A 22,485-nucleotide genomic window follows, 5' to 3' on the forward strand; every position below is an offset into this window, starting at 1 on the left:
CATCCTGTGTCCCAGATGTCCTGAAATCATTGGGCAGCTAATCCCTTTGCTTAGCATGTCTCCATCAGTGAACTCCTTTTATGTGAAGTGGCCTTTTGAGAATGAAGAGGAACTACTGATATTGAAAATGGGCCGAGGGATAGAAATGGGAACGTGTATGGGCTATAGCTGGCGTGAGGGCAGGTCCTCTGATTTCCCCAGGCAAGTAACCAAAGCAAATATACAGTCTCCTGGGGACAGATGGAAAACGTAAGTGCTTTGTTTCCTAATATCTATTGCATAAAATCAATTAAATAGGCATATGTAGATAAAATTCAGGAATTAATCCTTTAAAGCTGCATTTAAAGTATGTTTTACTAAGCGATCCCCACTGCTCACACCAAGCATGAGTTCTTAGCACAGAAACAATTAACTATGTACTACTTTCCTCTTTAAAACCATGTATTCCCAACAATGTCCCAGACTACCACTGAAGTTGTTTTGTCTTTTTTTAGTTTGTCTTTCCCAAGCAACATGTTGTCTTCAAAACAACTGTGTTTCATGGTGTGGATGGCTCCTGAGGACTAACCTAATACAGCACATTTTGTTGTTGTTCTTTAGTTTGTATTTTAGTTGGCATGTTTCTCCCTTCTCTTTCCCCACTCAAATCCCCCTCCCTGCTTTCCTTCAAATTCATGGTCTCTTTTTCATTAATTGTTTTTACATGCATATATGTATTTGTATATATACATATACACATACATTCCTCAATATAGCCTCTGGAGTCCAAATAGTGTCCCATATGTTTCAGGGATGGCCATTTGACAGTGGACCAATTGGTGTGCTTTTTCTACAGAAGGCCACCTCTCCCACTCCCAGCTTTCTTCTGTTGCCTATAGCACTTTGGGTACAGTGGAGGTCTCTTGGGCTTTTCCCCACCAAGTTCGTCACGTTCATTGATGTCATCTATGGTCAACTCAGACTTTGACAGGTACAGCGTTTGATGTTGCTAGAAGACATAATCTCCCTGCAGTCCCCTCCTCCGCCCCTGACTCTTACAATCTTCCTGCCCACTCTTCCACAGTGCTTTCTGAGTATTACAAATGGGAATGTTTTGAAGGTCGGCACCGCAACTCTGAAGTTTGGTTGGTTGTAGTTTTCTGTAATGTTCTCTATCTGCTGCAAAGAGAAGCTTCCTGGATGAGAAGTAACTACACTTAACTGTGGGCTTAGAGACAAATGTTTATAGACTGCTGGGTTAGTAAATTAGTGATTGTAGATTCTTCTCCAACAACCAAAATTTTACTAGTACTGAGTCATTGGGTAGGTTTCCAGTATCAGGCATAGAACATTTTTTGAGAGATAATTTTGGGATTTAAAAAACTATATTTCCTGGCTATATATTAGAAAGATACCTTGAAATCTAGTGGTGGCTGAAGGACAGTATGAGGAACAGACATACAGCAGTGCCCTACCTTATTATATCCTAAGTGGATCCACACAGAAGTTTATCAGGAAGAAGTGGGCAGGGCCTGGGGGTACACTGGGATTCAAACATAGTTGAACCTTTCTGAAAGTTATTGACAAGACTCTGCAGGATAAATAACCAACTCCTCACCCAGGAAGAAGGTCATTAGTGAAAAGGATTAGATTCAGAGCATCAGCACGACTTCAGTTGAGCTCAAGTTTCTAGAGTAGAGGGGCTATAGTTGTGTGCTGTATTAGACGTGACTCTTTGGAGTCACATTTGGGTTGTTAGGAGCTGGGTCCTCCATAGTAACTGCTTTCACCCTGCTGAAGGAGCCTGGGATCCTCCTCCTCCTTCCTTCCATCTCTCTTTTCTTCTTTCCTCTCCTCCCATCTTCCCTCCCTCTTTCTTCAGTACCTTAGTTCTTCCTTCCTAAGGTTTCTTATTTCATATACAGACCTTTTGAATAAAGGTGAAATATGAGAGGATACTGGAAAATCTTGCCCAGGATTTAAAATCCTATGAGGGGAATGTCAGAAGAAATATGGTTTTGACATGTCAAGACAGAGATTCTGTTAATGGGCTGCTTGTTCCTCTCTGCCCCAGTGACTGTGTTCTCATCGTAGGAGTGATGGGGAAGCCCGTTGGTCCTCTCAGTGCATGTGATCTTGTTTTTATGAATCACTTCCCTGGCTCTTCACAGGTCACAGTGAACTTTTACATTTAGTTCATTGCTCTGCATTACTGAGTAGGAAGACAGTTCCACCCTAAGGATGGTAATATATCATCCCAAGAAGGCTTCATGTGGCTAGCTTCTTGCCTTTAGAAGACATTTCTGCATGATGACGCACACGCACACACATGGGGGTGGGGCGGGGATAAAGTTATTCCTTTTACATTCATGGAAAGAATGCTAAAGTACTACAAAGGTAACTAGCTCTTTGAAAAATAAGGAGTTCTCTTCATAAAGGACTAATTCAATGAATCAGATACTCATGAAATGAATGCTTTCTGGAATGTTGTTGTAGCTAAAGGGTTTTGCTTTTGTTTCTGTTTTTGTTTTGTTTTGTTTTGTAGAGAATCATACAACTAAATTTTTTGAGTTGTGTGAAGAAACCGGTTTCTGCTCCTCTCCCCCCACCTCTCCCCAACTTCCATTCATCCCCACTTCTCTTCATGTACCAAATGGCATCCTGGGATAAGAGGGTGAGCTGTATAGCAGGGCTTTTGTTATTTTCTTTGACATTTCCCTACATTTCACTGCCATCTGTGCTTTTTTGTGGACTATACCCTAAATATGAATTCAGTTCCAAAGTCCAGAGGCCTGCTCTGTCCTTTCTTCATTAACAAACAAACAAACAAACAAACAAACCAAACAAACAAAAAACCTAAAGCCATGCACATCACCTTCCTAAGGCAAGAATGACTTTGGATGAGGTTCCCACCTGTGTCTCGGGATTTTACCCTGTCTTCTTCCTTCTTTGCTTTTGAGCCAGCATATCAGAAGACACATCCCAGATCTTGATCCCCACCCACTGTCCTGAATTCTGCAACCTCGTGCTGTCTTCTGATGACTAACTGGGTGTGCCTGCTACACACCCCCTCATACATGTGAGCAGGAGACCACCAAGCTTCCGTGTCACCATTGTACTGAACACCCTTGGGTTCAGGAGATCCTGTGGCTGTGGCTGCAGCTGACAAGAACTTTTTGTAGTATCTACTGAAACCTTCTACTCTCCAGGTCCAGACTGAGTACAGACTCAGGGATTCCAATTTCTATATTTCAGGTGACATTGAGTAATTGAGACAACATGGACTTTTAAAGCTCAGCTCTTGAATAGCTGGACAAATGGTTATGTTGACATCTATGTTTCCTTTGATGTATATATGGAGGACCAGTGTTGGGACTGGAAATCATAGGTGGATTCTAACATGAAAATGGAACCAGGGCAGTAGTTGTTGCTAGAGCTTAGTCTGGGGCAGCAGTCCTGGCCTTGCACAGTGGCAATTGTGTTCTGTGAATCTGAAATTACAATCTTCACAAAAACACTCCTCTATAATTCCTTACAAGCACTGAGGAGACGCCTAAAGAGTCTTCAAACTTGAATGATGTGCATTATGATACTCATGACGTCAAAGGATTCACACCCATCCTCAATGCCTGCTGAGCCCCATCCTCTGTCCCCGTCCTGTCTGACATCATGCTGGTCCTTCCCTTCTTACAACAGCATCAAGCGCTGTCACATGATTATCTCACACCACTGTTTCAAGATCAAATGTTTCCTGCAGGGATAAGGAAAAGTAGCAGCAAGACAGAGGGCATGTAGGTACACAGGGGACAGCAGTCACTTCTGAGCTGTGTTGATCATCCCTTTTGCTCAGTTCACTCACAGCCAAGCAGTGTGAGGACCACTCCATACCAGCATGCTTCTATCTCAGGTCCTGATTGGTGACCTCTTTCAGAGGACGCTTAGATACATTATCTAATTGCCATCCTTCGTTGTTCATTTTGCTATTGCCCAAGTTGTTACTTTTTGTATACTTCAGTCAGTTCTGTATTCTGGCTCATGATTCTTCTGTGAGGTGTGTACTTTGTTTTTTTGTTTTTGTTTGTTTCTTCTCTCTTGCTGTGGACCTTAAAAATATATGAGTATGTGTATGTATGTATCATGTATCATATTTATACGCATGTTTTCATATGTGTCTGTGGAGGCCACAGATTGACACATGTTAACTTTCTCAATCAGTTTCCATTTAATTTATTCAGTTGATATCTCTTATTGAACCTGGAGCTTCTTAATTCAAGGCTAGCCATCTTGCCCTAGGGATCCCAGGCTCTGCCTCCACCATGCCTGCCTGGTTTACATAGAGATACAGAAAGCTAACTGTCCAGACCCTGTGCTTCTTTTATATGAGACGCTATATTTGTTTACTTCAGAAATTCTTCTTTTTTCTTTGGAAGTAGCTTTTGTTTTCTTATGTTTTTAATTCTTGATTAATATATTGCAAAGAATAGTTCTAAGATCCAAAAATCAGTTATATATTTAACACCACACTAGCATGCTGGTTAACCCAATTTATTTCTTACTTTAAAAAGTAAATACATTATAGTTTCTTATATTTTTCACTGACAGTTGTGTCAGTATTCTATCTGTTGTCCATTGGAGACTTGGAACATTAAACAATAAGTCCATTAAGGTTCTTGAAAAGCTAACAATCAAGTGTTTAAGTCAGTGAAGGACAATTTAAAAAGGAATTTATCCAGATTCCATCCCAATTGTTACCTTCTAGTTCCCCCTCCCTCCCCCTTTCAGCCTATTCCCCTCCCCTAGACCTGTGACAGAAGGGGACTTCCTTCCCTCCCCCACTGTATGACCACAGCCTATCAGGTCTCATGTATATAGCCTGCTTCTTCTTCTTCTGAGTGACACCAGGCCTCCCCACCAAGGGGAAGTGGTCAAATAGGAGGCACCAGAGTTCATGCCATAGGCAGTCCTCACACTCCCCACAACCATGGAGAATGAGCTGTCCATTGGCAATATCTGAACGGAGGTTCTGGATTTACTGCAAGTATTGTCCTTTGTAGGTACAGCAGCTTGTGCAGGCCACCCTGGGTCCAGATCAGCCAGCCATGATGGTATTCTTGTGGACCTCTGGGACCCTCTGGGTCCTTCTATCTCCCCATTCTTACATACCCCTCTCACCTGAAGTCCAATAGCGAGTCCCAACATCTGTCCTGATCCCCTACTGAGTGAAGACTCTCAGAGGACATCCATGTTGGGCTAATATCCACTTAAGAGTATATGCCTTGTGTGTCTTTCTGGGTCTGAGTTATCTCACTCAGGATGATCATTTCTAGTTCCATTTGCCTGCAAATTTCAAGGTTTCCTTGGTTTTGATAGTTGAGTGGTATTCCATAGTGTAAATGTACCACAGTTTCTTTATCCATTCTTTGACTGACGGACATCTAGGTTGTTTCCAGGTTCTGGCTATTACAAATAAGGTTACTATAACATAGTTGAGCAAATGTCCTTGTTGTGTGGTGGAGCATCTTTTGGGTATATGTCAAGGAGTGGAATAGTTGGATCTTGAGGTAGCCTTATTCCAAGTTTTCTGAGAAAGAACCACAGATTGATTTCCAAAGTGGTTGTACAAGTTTGCACTCCCGTCAGCAATGAAGGAGTGTTCCTCTTTCTCCACATCCTTGCCAACATGTCCTGTCCCTTGAGTTTTTTATCTTAGCCACTCTGATAGGTGTAAGATGGAATGTCAGAGTCATTTTGATTTGCATTTCTCTGATGACTAAGGACATTGAGTATTTCTTTAAGTGTTTCTCAGCCACTCGATATCCCTCTGTTGAGCATTCTCTGTTTATCTCTGAACCTCACTTCTTAATTGGGTTTGGTGGTGTTTAATTTGTTGAGTTCTTTATATAGTTTGGACATTAGTCCTTTGTCAGATGTAGAGTTGGTGAAGATCTTTTACCAGTCTATAGACTGTCTGTTTGACAGCGCCCTTTGTCTAACAGAAGTTTTTCAGTTTCATGAGGTCCAATTTATAAATTGTTGACCTTAGAGCCTGGGCTGTTGGTGTTCTATTCAGGAAGTTGTCTCCTATGCCAATGAATCTAAGGCTTTTCCTCACTTTGTCTTCTAGCAGATTTAGTGTATCTGTTTTTATGTTAAGGCCTTTAATCCACTTGGACTTGAGTTTTGTGCATGGTGATAAATATGGATCTAGTTGCATTTTTTTTACATGTAGACATTTAGTTAGACAAGTACCACTTGTTGAAGATGTTGTCCTTTTTCCACTGTATGGATTTGGCTTCTTTGTCAAAAATAAAGTGTCCATATGTGTGTGGATTTATTTTTGGGTCTTCGATTTGATTCCATTGATCAACCAGCCTATTTCTATACCAGTATCTTATTGTTGATCTATAGTACAGCTTGAGATCAGGTATGGAGGTTCCTCTGGAGGCTCTTTTATTGTACAGGATTATTTTAGGTACTCTGGGTTTTTGTTTTTCCATCGAAGTTGAGAATTGATCTTTCAAGGTTTTTAAAAATTGTGTAGGCGTTTTGATAGTGATTGCATTCAATCTGTAAATTGCTTTTTGGTAAGATGGCCATTTTTGTTATGTTGATTCTCCTGATCCACAAACAAGGGAGATCTTTCCATTTTCTGATATCATCTTCAATTTCCTGCTTCAAAGACTTGTAGTTTTTTCATATAAGCCTTTCACTTATTTGGTTAGAGTTACACCTAGATACTTTATACTGTTTGTGGCTATTGCAAAGGGTGCAGTTTCCCTAATTTCTTTCTTAGCATCATTTTTATTTGTATATATAAGGGCTACTGACATTTTTGTTTTCAGCTGTAGGAGTTCTCTGGTGGAATTTTGAGAGCCAGCACTTATATACACTGCAAATAGGGATAATTTTACTTCCTCCTTTCTGATGTGGATCACCTTGATCTTTTGTTGTCCTATTGCTCTAGCTAGAGCTGCAAGTATTATATTGAAGAGATAGGAGAGAGTGGGCAATCTTGTCTAATCCCTGATTTTACTGAAATTTCCTTGAGTTTCTCTCCATTTAATTTGATGTTGGATATTGGCTTGCTGTATATAGCTTTTAGTGTGTTTAGATATGTGCCTTGTATCCCTGATCTCTCCAAAACTTTTAACATAAATGGGTGTTGGATTTTGTCAAAAGGTTTTTTTTTTTGGCATCTAAGGAGATGATTGTGTGATTTTTCTTCTTTCAATTTGTTTATATGGTGGATTGCATTGATGGATTTCTGTATATTGAACCATCCCTGCATGGCTGGGATGAAGCCTACTTGGTTATGGTGAATGATATCTTTCATGTGTTCTTAGATTTGGTTTGCAAGTATTTTACTGAGTATTTTTGCATCAATGTTCATAAGAGAAACTGGTCTGAAATTCTCTTTGTTTATTGGGGCTTTTTGAGGTTTAGGTATCAAGATGACTGTGGCCTCATAGAATGAGTTTTCTAATGTCCCATACATTCATTTTTATTTTGTGGAGTAGTTTGAAGAGTCTGATAGAATTCTGTGCTGAAACCACCTAGCCCTGGGCTTTATGATTTTTTTTTTTGAGAATTTTGGTGACTGTTTCTATTACTGTAGTAGAAATAGGACTATTGTTTATCTGATATTGATTCGAGTTTGGCAAGTGGAGTCCATCAAGAAAATTGTCCATTTCCTTTAGATTTTCAAATTTTGTGGTGCATAGGCTTTTGAAGTAAGACCTAATAATTATTTGTATTTCTTCAGTGTCAGTTGTTATGTCTCCCTTTTCATTCCTGATTTTGTTTATTTTGATAGTGTCTCCCTGCCTTTAGGATAGTTTGGCTAAGGGTTTGTCTAACTTGTTGATTTTCTTAAAGGACCATATATTGGTTTTGTTGATTCTTTGAATTGTTCTCTTTGTTTCTAATTTCTTGATTTCAGTCCTGAGTTTAATTATTTCCAGCTATCTACTCCTCTTGGGTGTTTTTGCTTCTTTTTTTCCTAGAGCTTCCAGATGTGTCATTAAGTTGCCTATGTGAGATGTTTTCAATCTGTTTATGAAGGCACTGATTGCTGTGAATTTTCCTGTTAGCATTGCTTTCAATCTGATAAATTTGGGTATGTTGTACCTTCATTTTCATTAAATTTTAGGAAGTCCCTAATTTCTTTCTTTATTTCTTCCCTGGCCCAGTTATCAATGAATAGAGAGTCATTGAGTTTCCATGTATATGTAGGCTTTTTGTTATTTCTATTGTTGTTGAAGTCCATCTTTAGTCCATGGTGATCTGATAAGATTCAAGGTATTATTTCTACCATCTTGTATCTGTTGAGGCTTGCTTTGTGACCTACCATATGGTCAGTTTAGAGAAGGTTTCATGAGGTGCTGAGAAGAAAGTATAATCTTTTTTTGTTTGTGTGATATTTTTCATAGATGTCTATTATACCCATTTGATTCATGACATCCGTTAATGTCATTATTTCTCAGTTTAGCTTCTGTTTCATTGTCCTTTCCTTTGGTGAAAGCGGGGTGCTGAAGTTTCCACTATTAATGTATGGGGATCGATGTGTGATTGAAGATTTATTAATGTTTCTTTTACAAATGTGGATGCTCCTGTATTTGGGGCATAGATGTTCAGAATTGTGATGTCATATTCGTTGAATTTTCCTTTGATGAGTATGAAGTGTCCTTCCTCATCACTGTTGAATAATTTTGGTTGAAAGTCTATTTTATTAGATATTAGAATGGCTATTCCATCTAGTTTCTTATGTCCGTTTGCTTGGAATACCTTTTTCCAGCCTTTTACCCTGAAGTAATGTCTATCATTGTGGCTGAGATGTGTTTCTGGAATGCAGCAATACGTTGGGTCTTGCTTATGCATCCATTCAGTTAGTCTGTGCCTTTTTATTGTAGAGTTGAGACCATCGATGTTGAGAGAGATTAGTGAACAGTGACTGCTATATCCTTTGATTTTGATCTCAGTTGAGGTAGTGTGTTTATTTGTTTGTTTTTCTCATTTTTGTTTTGCTAAGGTGAGGTTATCTATTTCCTGTGTTATCCTGGTTGTAGTTAGCCACTTTGGGTTGGAGTTTTCCTTCTAGTAACTTCTGTAGTGTTGGATTTGTGGATAGGTACTGTTTGAATTTGTTTCTGTTATGGAATATCTTGTTTTCTCCATCTATAGCTATTGAAATCTTTGCTGAATATAATAGTCTGGTCTGTTATCTGTGGTCTCTTAGGGTTTGCAAGACCACTGCCCAGGCCCTTCTGGCTTTTATATTCTCTGCTGAGAAATCGGGTATAATTCTGATATGTTTGCCATGATATGTTACTTGGCTTGTTTTCCTTGCCACTTTTAATATTTTTTCTTTGTTCTGTACATATTGCTTTTTGATTAGTATGTGGTGGGAAGATTTTCTTTTCTGGTTACTCTATTTGGTGTTCCATATATTTATATACATCTCTTTCTTCAAATTGAGAAATTTTTCTTCTATGATTTTGTTGAAAATATATTCTGGGCCTTGGAGGTGGATGTCTTCTCTTTCCTTGATTCCTGTTATCCTTAGGCTTGTCTTTTCATGGTGTCCTTGATTTCTTGGATGTTTTGTGTCAGGAATTTTTCAGATTTAACATTTTCTTTGATGATTGCATCAAATTCTTCCATTGTATCCTTTACACCTGAGATTCTTTCCTTTACCTCTTGAATTCTGTTAGTGATGCTTACATCTGCAGTTTCTGTTTTCTTTTCTAAGTTCTCTCTTTCCAAGCTTTCCTCTGTTTGTGCTTTTACCATTGTTTCCATTTTCATCTTCAGATCTTGAAGTTTTATTGATTTCTTTCACCTGATTGTTTGCATTTTCCTGCATTTCTTCCACTGATTTCATTACTTCCTCTATATAGACTTCTGTCATGGCCTCTTCAAGGTTCTCAATCTGTTTGACTATCTTCCTGGACTTTTTAGGCATTTTATTAATTTCCTCTATTATCATCTTCATTATGAATGATTTGAGCTCATTTTCTTGTGCTTCAGTTGTGTTTGAGTTTCCATGGCTGATTGCTTTGGGATAACTGGATTCTGGAGATGCCTTAAATTTTTGGCCTTTGTTGTTTATGTTTTTTACACTGTCTGTTAGTCATCTTGCTGTTTCTGACATTGGGTGGTAGTTTCTGGCCATCCTTCACTGGCCACTGAAAACAGTTTGTAGGTGAGTGTCTATTGGTTGAGGCCCCTACCCTGTGGGGATCAGGGAACCCTTCCTTGGATCAGGCAGGTGACCCGGGTTCATCTTCTGGAGACTTTGCTCCATACCCTGGGCTCCTCACTGAGCCAGCAGATGCTGATGCTGGTGCTCTGCAGCCCAAGGTTCAGTCTAAAAGAGAGTGCAGGTATAGCCCACTAGTCTGCATTTGGCTGGTCTTTGGAGACCTTGCCCTGGATCTCCAGGACCCTAGGTCCTTCCTTCACTCAGAGAGGGTATAGGGACAGCATGCTAACCTGTGGCATTTGTCTGGGCTTTGGAGAACATGTCCACAGCTGCCTGCCTCTGGGTCCCTCCATGGACCTCAGGGGTAATCCAAAATCAGATCTATTCCAGCTCCATACTCTGGTTCCCCCCTTGTGCCAGAAGACACTGACACTGGTGCTCTTTAGGCCATAGTTGAGTCAGAGACAGAGAGTGCAAATACATCCTGTTGAGTCAGAGACAGGGAGTGCAAATACAGCTCGACAGCCTGTATTTGGCTATGCTTTAGTGAGTTTGCCTGCATCTGCTCAGGCACTGGGGATTTCTGTGGACTGGCAGGGTGGTCTGAGGTTAGGTCCACCCATTCTCATGGGTTCTCCCCTGGGGCAGCGATCGAGATGCTGGTGCTTCACCACTAACAGATCAGTCCCAGATACAAAGTCCAAGATAGAGAGCACAAATGCAACTGGCAGGCGGGTTTGCGTTCAAACTCTGGGGACTGGGTTCCCATACTCCATAGACCAGTTGGATGGCATGAGGCTAGATCCACCTATGCTCTACACCATGTGGACCTCTCTCACTGATGGATCTCCACACCTTGTGGTCTGTAACTCCCAGCCCAGTCTCTAGGCTCAGGTCTGCAAATAAGACACAGTGCATGATCCGTGCCACAATCTTACTTCCCTTGAAGGACAATTTTTGGAATTAGTTTTGTCCTCGGTTTCCCATATCTTGCAAGTGGGATAATCACAGGCCTCGGATCTGGATGAGGGAGGCCTGTGCTTATGACTCGGAGAGGAGACTTTCTGCACACATCAAGTGCAGAGAACAAGAACAACTTCATCTGCAGCCTCCATGAGTGCATGGACGTGGCCTTTTTTAGGGACCTTCTGACAACTTACTAACATTTCCAAGAGCTGAGATACACACTAATAAGGTATTTAATAGCTGCTAGGTAGTATATTGCATATATGTCTGTCCTCAAATTATATTTACACAGAAAAGCATAACCTTAAAGACAATATATACATTTTTCGAATGGTAGAAAAATCATGCAAATGAGTAAACATGCCTGACAGTTGAAGGTTTTGTTTTGGCTTAGAAGACAGTGTCATACATTTTGACTTTAGAAGTGCGTTGATGAGCTGCTCAGAATAAAGTCTACAACTCCAGGAGCATGCTGAAGTTTAAAAAAATATTTGCCATTTTGACCTGCAAGGGCTGGGGGTGAAGATTGGAATCTATATTGCTGGGGAAGGAGCAAAAAGCAGGTGAGGGTGAAATGCTGGTTGTGTGCTCCGTCTTCCACTTCCCACATCTCCACTAATGTTACTGGAAAGAAATGCACAGTGTTGCCTTTCCTCTATCTCCTACATCTACACATTGCCTTTCAGGTGTTTAAAACTAGTGAGCAAATGCCGCCCAGGAATATATATTATTTTCTTTTGTTGGTAAGATGTTGTATCTTGCCAAATATATATATTTTTTAATCCTTGAAGTTCAGGAGATGACTTTGTCAAGATTTAGCTCTGCCTGGGCCTATTATTTTTTCTGAGCAAGGATAAGCACTTTCAATCTGAAAACTCATGTCTTTGTAGATGCTCTAAGTGTTTGCCTTAAAGACAGGCTCCCCCTGCCCCCCCCCCCCCGCTCTCTCTGGTTCAGCATCAGCATCCTTTGGTTCTGCACCCATCCCTGCATTCACACTAGTCTTGGTCCCTCCACAGAGGCCTCCAGCAAGTCTTATTCATCTAAGTTTCACATCACTGACATAATTTCTTACACTGAATACTTCTCATTTAGATTTTCTACTGTGGTCTTAGATCCATGATGGTCCCTTCGTTTGCTCTGCCACCTCATTTTTGCCTTATTCTCATTTGTAGTTGTTTTTATTTGTTTCTCTTCAGTTTCTTAAAACTGTATACAGGGACCACTGTATATTTGCCATGCACTGAATGATCAAAGTAAGGTAAAGATGCCTCCTCTAACCAGACATTACTCACCTGTGACAACAAACACCACAGCATGTGTGAGCAGTGGAGAACATATGTGAATAGGAAAATGAAAAAGCAACATAAGCAATTTTCCTTCATTTCTCATTTATTTCTCATCAGGCATAAAATGTAGTTAAGGGGGCTGGGGAAAAGGCCCAGAAACTAAAGCACTTGCTGCATAGCACACAGGCTGGAGTTCAGATCCCCTGCACCAGTGAACATTCCAGGAAGCTTAGTCGATCCTGCTGTGCTTGCAGCCTTAGGCTGGCTGATGAGACTTGCCACATCAGCAAGCTCTGGGTTCAACTGAGAGACTCTGCTTTGGTGAACTAGGTGGAAGAGCACCTGTATATGATTCCACCATTGTTAGCCTTGGGCCTCTATATGCTTGTACTTGGACCTGCACGCACACAGACCTGCACGCACACGGACCTGCACATACACAGACATGCATAAACACATACCTGAATGCACACGGACCTCCACATACATGAACCTGCATACACACAGACCTTCATGCACATGGACCCACATGCACACAGACCTGCATGCACATGGACCTGCATGCACACAGACCTGCACACACACATAGTAGAAAAAGGGAAAAGTAACATGCAGGCTGTGTTAACTAATGTTGCCATATTCTCTCACTTTACTGTGCATTGTGCCATTTTTGTTTATTTGTAGTGTGTCCACTGACTAGCATGCATTTCCTCCCTGTTTAAGGACCCACTCTTTTACCTTCAAAATAAAAGATCAAAGACGGTTCTTTGTTACTCGAAGCTGTGAACTCAGTCTTAATCAGGATCTACCCCTTGGTGCCCTAAGCATTCACTAGAAAGTAAAAGACTAAGTGAAAATAGCCTATGTTTGACACATGTGCTCTGCTGTATATTAGCCTCATAAAGCTGGCAGATCACTAGACTTCCATAAACCCTGTTTCTAAAATGTAAACGTTAATGTTTATTCAAACCTTTGATGTATTAATCAGGACACTTGAGTGGCCCAGTTCAACACTGGATCCCTCTTTGACTCACGAAGAGATGGAGCCACGACCATAACCATAAGTATTTTGTATATTAATTCAAGTTTATTTTGTGTAACCAGCATGTCAAGAAGTCAGTGTTCTTATTTGTGGAAGATATTTAAGAAGCAATCTGCCCAGTGTGCAAAATGCTTGCTATGGTTTTCAAAAAGACACCAGCATTTTACAGTTCAATCAAATACTGACGAAACCAGAAAAAGAGGTTTATGAAAAAGATAAAGATGGTAGAATGAATTCTAGTAGAAAGTTAAGGGTTGAGGGATACCATGGAAAATAGGGTGGCAGCCACACCACCTCCAGCAGTAGCTTCCACTCAGGTCTCCCAGTCTAAAGCCTAATTCAGGGGTGCTCTCTTACCTCAGCTCAGTGCTGTAGGAGCAAACAAATACCACATCAAGTACAAAAGCCAAGATCCTGCCTCCTCTGCTCCAGGAGCACTCCATCTTTGGGCATTACAACATGCCTTGTGGATGTGTGTTGTGTGGCACTCTTCTAGGAAGACATGAACAGATGCCTGCTTACCCCAGGAAGAAACTGACAGCATACAAGAGGAATGACACCTCCAAAGTGCACTTTCATGAACCACTGAGTTTTTAGAAGCGTTGACACCGCAGAGGCAGACGCATCTCCAAAGGCCACCACCCTAGCATGACAACTCAAGAAAAATGGAAGCCTAAAGTTCTCTGCATGGCTTCAGGCAGCTCAACAGGTTGCAAAGTTCCTCTTCTAGGCACCTAGGAAGAGTCCCCGACTCCCACCCCTGGCATCTGATCACTGCATCTATACCATTGAGAATATCCTCCATCTTTCCATTTCAGTTCTCCTGGACTTAATACAGTTTTTACCTCCTCAGTGTGTCATTCATGAGCCTCCTCCGGGGTGGAATGTGTCCACTTAGAAGGATTGGAGCACAACAACCTGCCATGCATAGATGTGTCGGGATGCAGTGGCCACTATTCAGAATACTCATAGCCTATTGGCCACAGGTGGTCATGCCTAAACCATTACAGTCACCAGGCCTCTCTGAGCCCCTTGGCACAGACCCTTCACATTGAAAAGCTATGCCTGACCGAGCATGGCTCAGGCTGAAGTCCAACCTGTCCTCAGTCACAGATGCCTTCTCTGATTCACTCTCAACATGTCTGCAAAGTAGCAGCCTTCATAAACATCCAGGTGTCCATCAGTCTGCTTGTTTTTGCATCCAACTGTTAGCCAAGGCCGACCCTGCTTATTTCTGAAAGCAGATGAGGTTGGATGTGATCAGGGTTGTACGGCTGGCAACACATCAGTCTCCCCTCAAAAGCAAATTCCTTGTGAGCTTTTCTATCAGCTTTTCCTTCTGAATATACGAGCATTCATCCAAATAGGAATTCTACAAGGTGACTAGAAACATGCACATTGTGCAAGCACAGATCACAGGGTGAAAAGTATGTCTTCCCCTAATTTAGGAAAGACGGGCTTAATTTTGGTTATTTAGATCTTGTAGCAGTATGAAGATTGATTTCAAGAAACATATAAATCTCCTACAAGTATATGGAAGGTGTTGTGGGGTTTACATAAAGTACATGAGGTATAATGATTCTTAAAAGAATAAAATCCAAAAGAAGATTCACAATTGTGATAAACTCAGTTTGCATGAATGTAGCCTTGATCACCAGCTTTGGAAGGCAACCCTGTTCCACAGTTGACCAATCCTGTGTCTTCTAAACTCTACTTGCCTTCACATGCATCTGCTCACTCAGAGCTTAATAACCTCTGCTTGGTCTTTATATGACTACACACACACTGCTAACCCAGAGAATACTATTATTATTTAATCAAAGTCTGATGCCTAACATGTAGACTCTCTCTGTCTCTCTCTTTGTGTGTCTCTCTCTGTGTCTCTCTGTGTCTCTCTCTGTGTCTGTCTGTCTGTCTGTCTGTCTGTCTGTCTGTCTCTCTCTCTCTCTCTCTCTCTCTCTCTCTCTCTCTCTCTCTCTCTCTCTCTCTCCCCTTGTTCTTTGAGGTCTTATGTAATCCATGTAGTTCAGGAAGGTTGCCTGAAGTCCTCTTGATCCACCTCCTTCCACCTCTCAAGAGCTGAGACTACCGGTCTGCGTCACCAGGCCACCACTTCTAGAGTGATGATAAAGTCTACAGCACAGTGATTATAAAGCTGAAGGAAAAAAAAAATACATTGCTAGGATAATAAGTTCCTATTTGATTATACAAAGTTCTTTCCTTTTTGTCTTCTCTGTAGGTCGGAAGTTTAAGAAGTTCAATAAAGTCCGAGTTATGAGAGCCCTCGATGGTGTCGCTCTCCCTCAGTCGGTGGGCCTCCCTAACGAGAGCCAGACCCTGGGCCAGAGAATCACATTTTCACCAAACCAAGAAATACAACTGGTTCCTCCACTCATCAACCTGCTCATGAGCATCGAGCCTGATGTGATCTATGCAGGGCATGACAACACGAAGCCAGACACTTCTAGCTCCTTGCTGACCAGTCTCAACCAACTAGGCGAGAGGCAACTGCTTTCGGTGGTCAAGTGGTCGAAGTCACTGCCAGGTAATTTGTATGTGGTAACATGCATTAAAGGGCATTATGTTTGTGACACCAACATAGTCTGCACAGAAAGTCCATCACCATGTAAACAGCACCTATGCTTTAGCAGTTCAAAATGCGCGCTAAGTCTCACATGTGTGCTTGCTTTAGTGGGTAGAGCACTAGGTTAGCACACATAAGCTCCTGGGATCGATTTCCAACAGCACCTGTGCATACCCAAGATTCCTGAAGACTATGGAATACAGAAGTAGAGAGCACACTAAAGATGGCTGATAGCTAACCACACGACACAGGTAAAGAACAGTGTCAGTGTATGTGTTAAAACGCCACAAATGTGCTAGAAAAAGACATTCACCATCTCTTTACAGTGTCTAGTTCATTGTAAAACCTAACTGAAGCTTTGAGTCTGTTACAGATATAATCGACCGTGCCTACTCAAGTGCTGAGAGAACCTATAATTTCTAAATTCAGCGGAGAATACAAAATTCCTGAAGTTAGTACGGGCTTCAATCACTGCTTTGTCTTATCACACCAAGGGAAGGGGGCATGGCCCAGCTATAGTGAGAGCCTTTGGGGGTTTGTGGAAGTGTTTTACTTCCCTTACCAGCAAGATTTGTCCCTCAGTACAGCTCCTTAGCAGCTGAGTGCCGGGTAGAGTTATAAGGATGAACTTCTCACTTGGTTGAGTATCATATGGCAGAGACAAGCAATGACTAGCAATTGTTTCTGTGGCCTTAACATCATGATTAGACACAAAATAATTATTTCAAATATCACTTGCTTTTCACATCAGTGACATCTTCATACTGTTCTTCTTTCTAGCACATGGCCAAGAATTAGCCACATTATGTCCTTTTTATCCCAGGAGAATTTAATAAGTTTTTTTAAACGAATTTCTTCCCAATTTTCCTGAATACATCTCTTGGCTATTATTCTACCTGAAAGGTTTGAAATATAATAGATGAATTGTTATTGAGCATCCAAGGTTATATGAAACAGAAAACAGATTCTTGTTGGTTAGACCTTCAAAAGGATATGTATTGAGAAAGGTTAATAAAACTTGCTATTCTAATGGAGATGAAGTAATTCTATGGATGAGTCAGAGTGCCCAGGTTTTCATTCGTTGACATTTCATTGTAGCGGACAGGCCTTGGACAGGTAACTTTTTCCATTAAAAAAAAGCATTGAATAATTAAAACCTACTGAGTGGGTATCAAATTTGATAGATCTTTACTAAGCCTATCATAACTCTAATAGAATAATTCTGTTTTTAAAATAGGTGTTTAGCTTTGGTTTTAATTTTCTGTTTTTATTATGGAAATAGTGATTACTGTGGCTGTCATGACTGTGGGCCATTATTACTTTTGCTTGAATTTCTGAGGTCTCTTTATTGTTTAAGATTTAACCTATTTAGAAATATTTTTAAAGAAAGCAATTAAAAAGAACATTTATTCATTATAGATAAAAGTTGTTTTTAAGTTAAAATGGTTATCTATAAAAAGTCAAGATATTTTTACCTTTGCACAGCTTTTAAAAAACAATGAGAAGAAATATGTGGACTGAGTTTGGTGGAGCTTTTTATGTGCTGCATAATATGATACATATGTGGAAAAATCAAAGCACTGGCCACACCTTTCTGAGGCCCTCTGTTTCTATTAATGATGCATAAGGCACCAGTGAGATGGTTAAGAGTTTGTGTGGCCTGTGCTCCCTTTAAACCATATTTTTAAACAGCAAATTTTTAAAAAACACTACAAAATGGGTGCAGAGATGGTCAATGAACCCGAAACTAATTCTCCTCTGAGGAGAGCTGAAAGGGACATGAATTAAATACTGTTCTGGTTGCCTTTCTCGTTGCATTGGCTCAGAAGAGGGTCCAGACCATCACAGAGGGGAAGCATGGGGGAAGGAACATAAGGCGATGGTCACACTGAGCCCACAGTCTTGAAGGAGAAAGAGATGGATGCTAGGGTGCAGTGTGCTTTCTCCTCTGTGTCCATTTGGGACTCTCGGGCATGAATGATGACACTGACATGGAGTGGATCTTCTATCTCTAGTTAAAGCTGTGGAAACGTCCTCACAGACTGGTAGGGGATTTGGCCTCCTACCTGGTTCTAAGTGCAGGGGTTAGTACATCAGGAGTACCCATCACCACGATCCAGTGTTATTAGATACTGCTGCCTTTACCAAGGCTACCGTTCTCCAGTGACTCAGTGAATGCCGACTACATATCTACTGAATGCAGACCCCAGCAATTGAGTAATGCTGCTGGGATGGGAGGCAGGCTCTCAGCACGAAGGCACTACAGGGAGTTCACAATCATATCTGGGCACTGATTTTGTACCGAAGAAAAACGTTTTATTCAGTTACTCATTTGCAATGATATCATTAATCGAGTGAAAAGGACTTTCGTTAAAGGAGCCTTAACAATAAGCCAGACTGTGAAATTACATAGTAACAGTGAAAATGTAGCTGCTATTAGCCATGCACATATGCTGTTGGGAAACCTGTTGCCAGACCGGCTCATTATTCTGAGACAGCAAAGTGCACATCAGAGTCAGATTGAAATCTCACGTTCAAAGGCAAGCGCAAGGGCTCATCGGCAAGGGCTCAGGGCATGACTCTGAGGGTGCCTTGGGGCTCTTCCTTTTTCCTGGTCGGGTTCCCTCTTTTCTTCTTTGTCTTCACTTTCATTGTTATTGATCTGTTACCATAATTACAGACAATTATACTTTTCTCCAGTAACATTTCAGAGAATTTTTTGTTCAAATTTAATGGGCACATGTAAGACGTTGCAGCCTCAAGGTGTCATATTTATAAACCGTCTCGTAGAGACACACTCCACTTGGCTTTTAACATCTGGTTATGAATAGTTTCCTGTGTGATTTTATCTGTTGTTCACTGGTTTCTAAAGGAATGAGAAGGGAGACTTTAATTAACTGTATAAAGAGAAAGCACTTTGGTTAGAAGAACTAGGTGCCTGCAGATATAAGAAAGGAAAATGGTGAATGACATTTGGTTAGTAATGAACTGGAAAACAAACAAACAAACATGAAGCAGTGACTCTCCATCTTTCCAATGTGGGGATGCTTAAATAACATCAAAAGTTAAGTTATTCAGCAATGAAAAGTTCAGTAGTTACTGAGAAGATACATCAGTGTAGATGAACTCTCGGATACTGCTGTAGTGAGTGCTGGCCTTCTGAGGATTGGGGCTGAGAACGAGCAGCCCAGTCATCCAGAAACAAAGGTTATAACCTTATTTGAGGATGAGCAATGGAAGGTAATGACACAGAGGAAAATCATAGGCAGCTCAAGTCCTGCGGCTTGAAGTCACAGTGAGGCAAAAGTTAAGTAAACACTCACTCAAACCTCAAGCTCACCTTCTCTATCAGCAAGCCGTAGAAGCATTAAAACAGCAGAGTGCAGGGGAATCATTTCTTTGTCATGTGTTTGTCTTGCCTTTTTCCCTTGCTTGATGAAATATCTATCCAAAGCCATGCTGTGAAAGTCTAGCTATTGCGCATTTGAGTGCATCCCTCTGTGGTTTCAATTAACCAGACTGCTTGAAATAATAAGAACCTGAAGACGAGGACGATATCGCCTTCATTTTCTAGCTCTGAAGCATGAGTCAATGGCTGTATGACAAAGGACTTTTTTCTCCCCCCGCCTCCAAATGAAATGAATAATTAAAATTATTGCCTTCAAAAATGTGATGAGAGAGGAAGGAAAGTGGCCTGCTGGGAGTAAAGTTGGGCCTGACCAAAGATTCTATGAAGACTTTTAAAACCCATCTCCCAACTTTAGTTCACTGAAATCCCCATCCCTAGTGTTGAATTTTTAAAACTGCCAAGCTGCCTGTCTGTTCTCAACCCATGGCACACTCTGGTGCCTGTGGGGCCCTGGGAAGAGTAAACACTTCCTGCTGAAACTCATCCTTTGACGTCACCATTTTCCTCCAGGTACATGGATTCTCCCACAAATCTTTGGCTATTATGTCTGTTCTTCCATGCACACTATCCATTTCGTGTCCTGTGTTCTGACCTCTATTCCACTGGCTTGTTGTGCTGCATATTTTGATGAGCATGTTTGTAGCCCAGATGTTTTCACTCCACTCCCATGACACTTGAATGATAGCATTAGCCCAGCCCCTTCAATCATTTATTCTAATTGCTCATAACACATCTCCACTCAGGTGACCTCCCAAGTCAATGTGACCTTTCTTTTCATATGCCAAAAGCATTTGTTTGTATCCTGAACAACACGTCAGGCAGCCCCTTCTGGGCCATCTTTGGCTTTCTCCTCCCTCATTCTCTGGGTGAATGGCTGTTGGTTGTATTAATAGTTTTTATCAATGCATGGCTCCCTCGCTATGGCACTACTTTTATGGCTACTGATCCAGCTAAGTTTTGTCATGAGCCTTTCTTTGTTTACCTAGGTTGCAGCTCTCAGACAATCCTCTATTAACTCCATCATCTTTTGAAAATAATTATACCCAATCATGTTTTCCCTTTTCCGTTTCAGAATAAAGTCTAAGTTCTGTGGCCTTAAAACCCAAAGCCCTTATGTCACCCAGCTCCTGACCTGGCAGCACTCCCTTTCCTGTCCCATCATCCCACAGAATCTAAGGTACATTTGCTGAAAGGCTCTTTGCTCCATTTCCCACCTCTGTCCCTTCCCCTGTTGCCTTCTGCCCCGGAGGCTCTCTCTTTCACTCCCATCTTCTCCTGCCTGGCTCCTGACTACCCTTCAGCATCCACACTCTAATCAATTCTGTCCTGCATCTTCCCAGATGGAATCCCAACACTTCAGAAGAGGTAGAGGCAGGGGAGGGTGTTAGGTTCAAGAACAGCCTCTGCTACAAATAAGACCCCAAAAAAAGACAAATAAAAGGATGTAGAAATCTAATGTGTGTAATTAATAATAAAGAGCTAAGTTATCGTAGACAAACTCTAACGTTCTTGATCACGGTAAGCTATTGAATGTGTTGGTGATGCATCACCTGTGCTTCTCTGTGATCTGAAAATGCACGCACATATAGACATTTACATCTTGCTGTTCAAGGCCCTGACATGTGTAATGCTCCACCTTGATTGAGGTCCACTATTTCAACTATGTGACACTTTTTTTTTCAAACAGAGATACAACTTGTACATTTTTATCAGAACGTTGGAAGTCAGGGAAAGTCTCACAAGCCATTACTTATCCTCTATTTTTTTTTTTTAAAGAATTCAGAATTGGACATGCCACAGCTTTTTAGGTCAAGACGCTTAAAGAAAAGTACATTTTTAACACTACTTGTTAAGCACAATTAGCGACCATCCGTCACTTCCCAATGACAAGGTTTTCCAGTTGATTATCATCTGAAGTGCACTAAATCTCTGTGATCATTGCCACAGGAATCTGATCTCCATGTTGTATTCCTGGCTTTGAATAAAGCGATGGAATGCTATCACAGTTAATGGGGGAAACTTTGGGCTTCTGAACCAGCATGTTCAAGCCTATTTAACATTGGACTGTTTCCACAGATACACCGCTGTGCCTGTGCTTGTTTTCTGACTTGTATTCTGTTAGATGAAAATATGACTCTGCTATGAGTGTTAGTAACTGAATAAGTTTTGAAATATTTCATTCAAAGTTGCCTGTTATACTACTACGGGAAAGCAAAAGTGCTTCTTTATTTCAAGATGTTACTAAGCCTAGGATGCAAGAGTGAGACAAAAAAAGAGGTTAAAAATAATCATAAAGTAAAGATAAACAAACAGAATCTTATTATCAGAAAAGAAAAAAAAAGAATCATATGTATAGCTGTAAAAATTTTAAACTAATCAGAGGTTAATATAAAACAGCTTAAAACAAAAAAATCTTGCAGTTATGTCAAATATTTAGATATTTTAAAATGTATTAGAAAGGTTAGAAATGAACTGAAGTATTCCAGAGTGAACTAATGAATGAATTATCAGATAATTATCAGATATCATAATGAGCATTCTGTTAATATATAATGTATAATTAATTGAATTTCACTTTCTACAAGTCTGTCATTTATATATGAAGAAATTCATATACTTATAGAGTATAATAACACACATGAACTATTCTAAAATATTCAAATGTACATTTCATTAAGAATGTTTACCTTTATGCATATATGTAATTCGTATGAATCTATTCATACATTTATACATGTGGACCTGTGGAAGCCTATGTGTGCATGTGTGGCAATCAGACATTGACACTGTCTTCCCAGCTGTCCTCCACCTTATTTGAAGATTGCGTTTCTAACTAAGTCTGGTGCACACTGGTTTATCTAGCTGGCAGCAAGCTCCAAGCATTCGTTTGTCTGGGCTTCTCCTTATCTTTGGGAATGTGCAACACAGAGCATGCCCAGCTTTTTATGTGAGTGATGGGAATGAACAACTAGTTCTTCATGCTTGTGTGAAAAGCACTTCGCTGACTGAGCTGTC

The 22,485-nt window shown here is 40.7% G+C and overlaps 1 protein-coding gene across 2 annotated transcripts in view; it reads left to right on the forward strand.

Moving 5' to 3' along the window:
• PGR (progesterone receptor) overlaps positions 1–22,485 on the forward strand; it is a 66,185-nt gene that overhangs the window by 26,927 nt on the left and 16,773 nt on the right. For both annotated transcript variants that reach the window (XR_014779512.1, XM_084783138.1), the window contains exon 4: positions 15,717–16,022. Coding sequence is in view for 1 of the 2 variants with exons in the window: in XM_084783138.1 (XP_084639264.1) it covers positions 15,717–16,022 (306 nt within the window). In the remaining variant the exon portion in view is untranslated. The remainder of the gene's footprint in view (positions 1–15,716; positions 16,023–22,485) is intronic.

The sequence above is a fragment of the Acomys minous genome, assembly GCF_964271855.1.
Source record: "Acomys minous genome assembly, chromosome: 5".
Classification (NCBI taxonomy): domain Eukaryota; kingdom Metazoa; phylum Chordata; class Mammalia; order Rodentia; family Muridae; genus Acomys; species Acomys minous.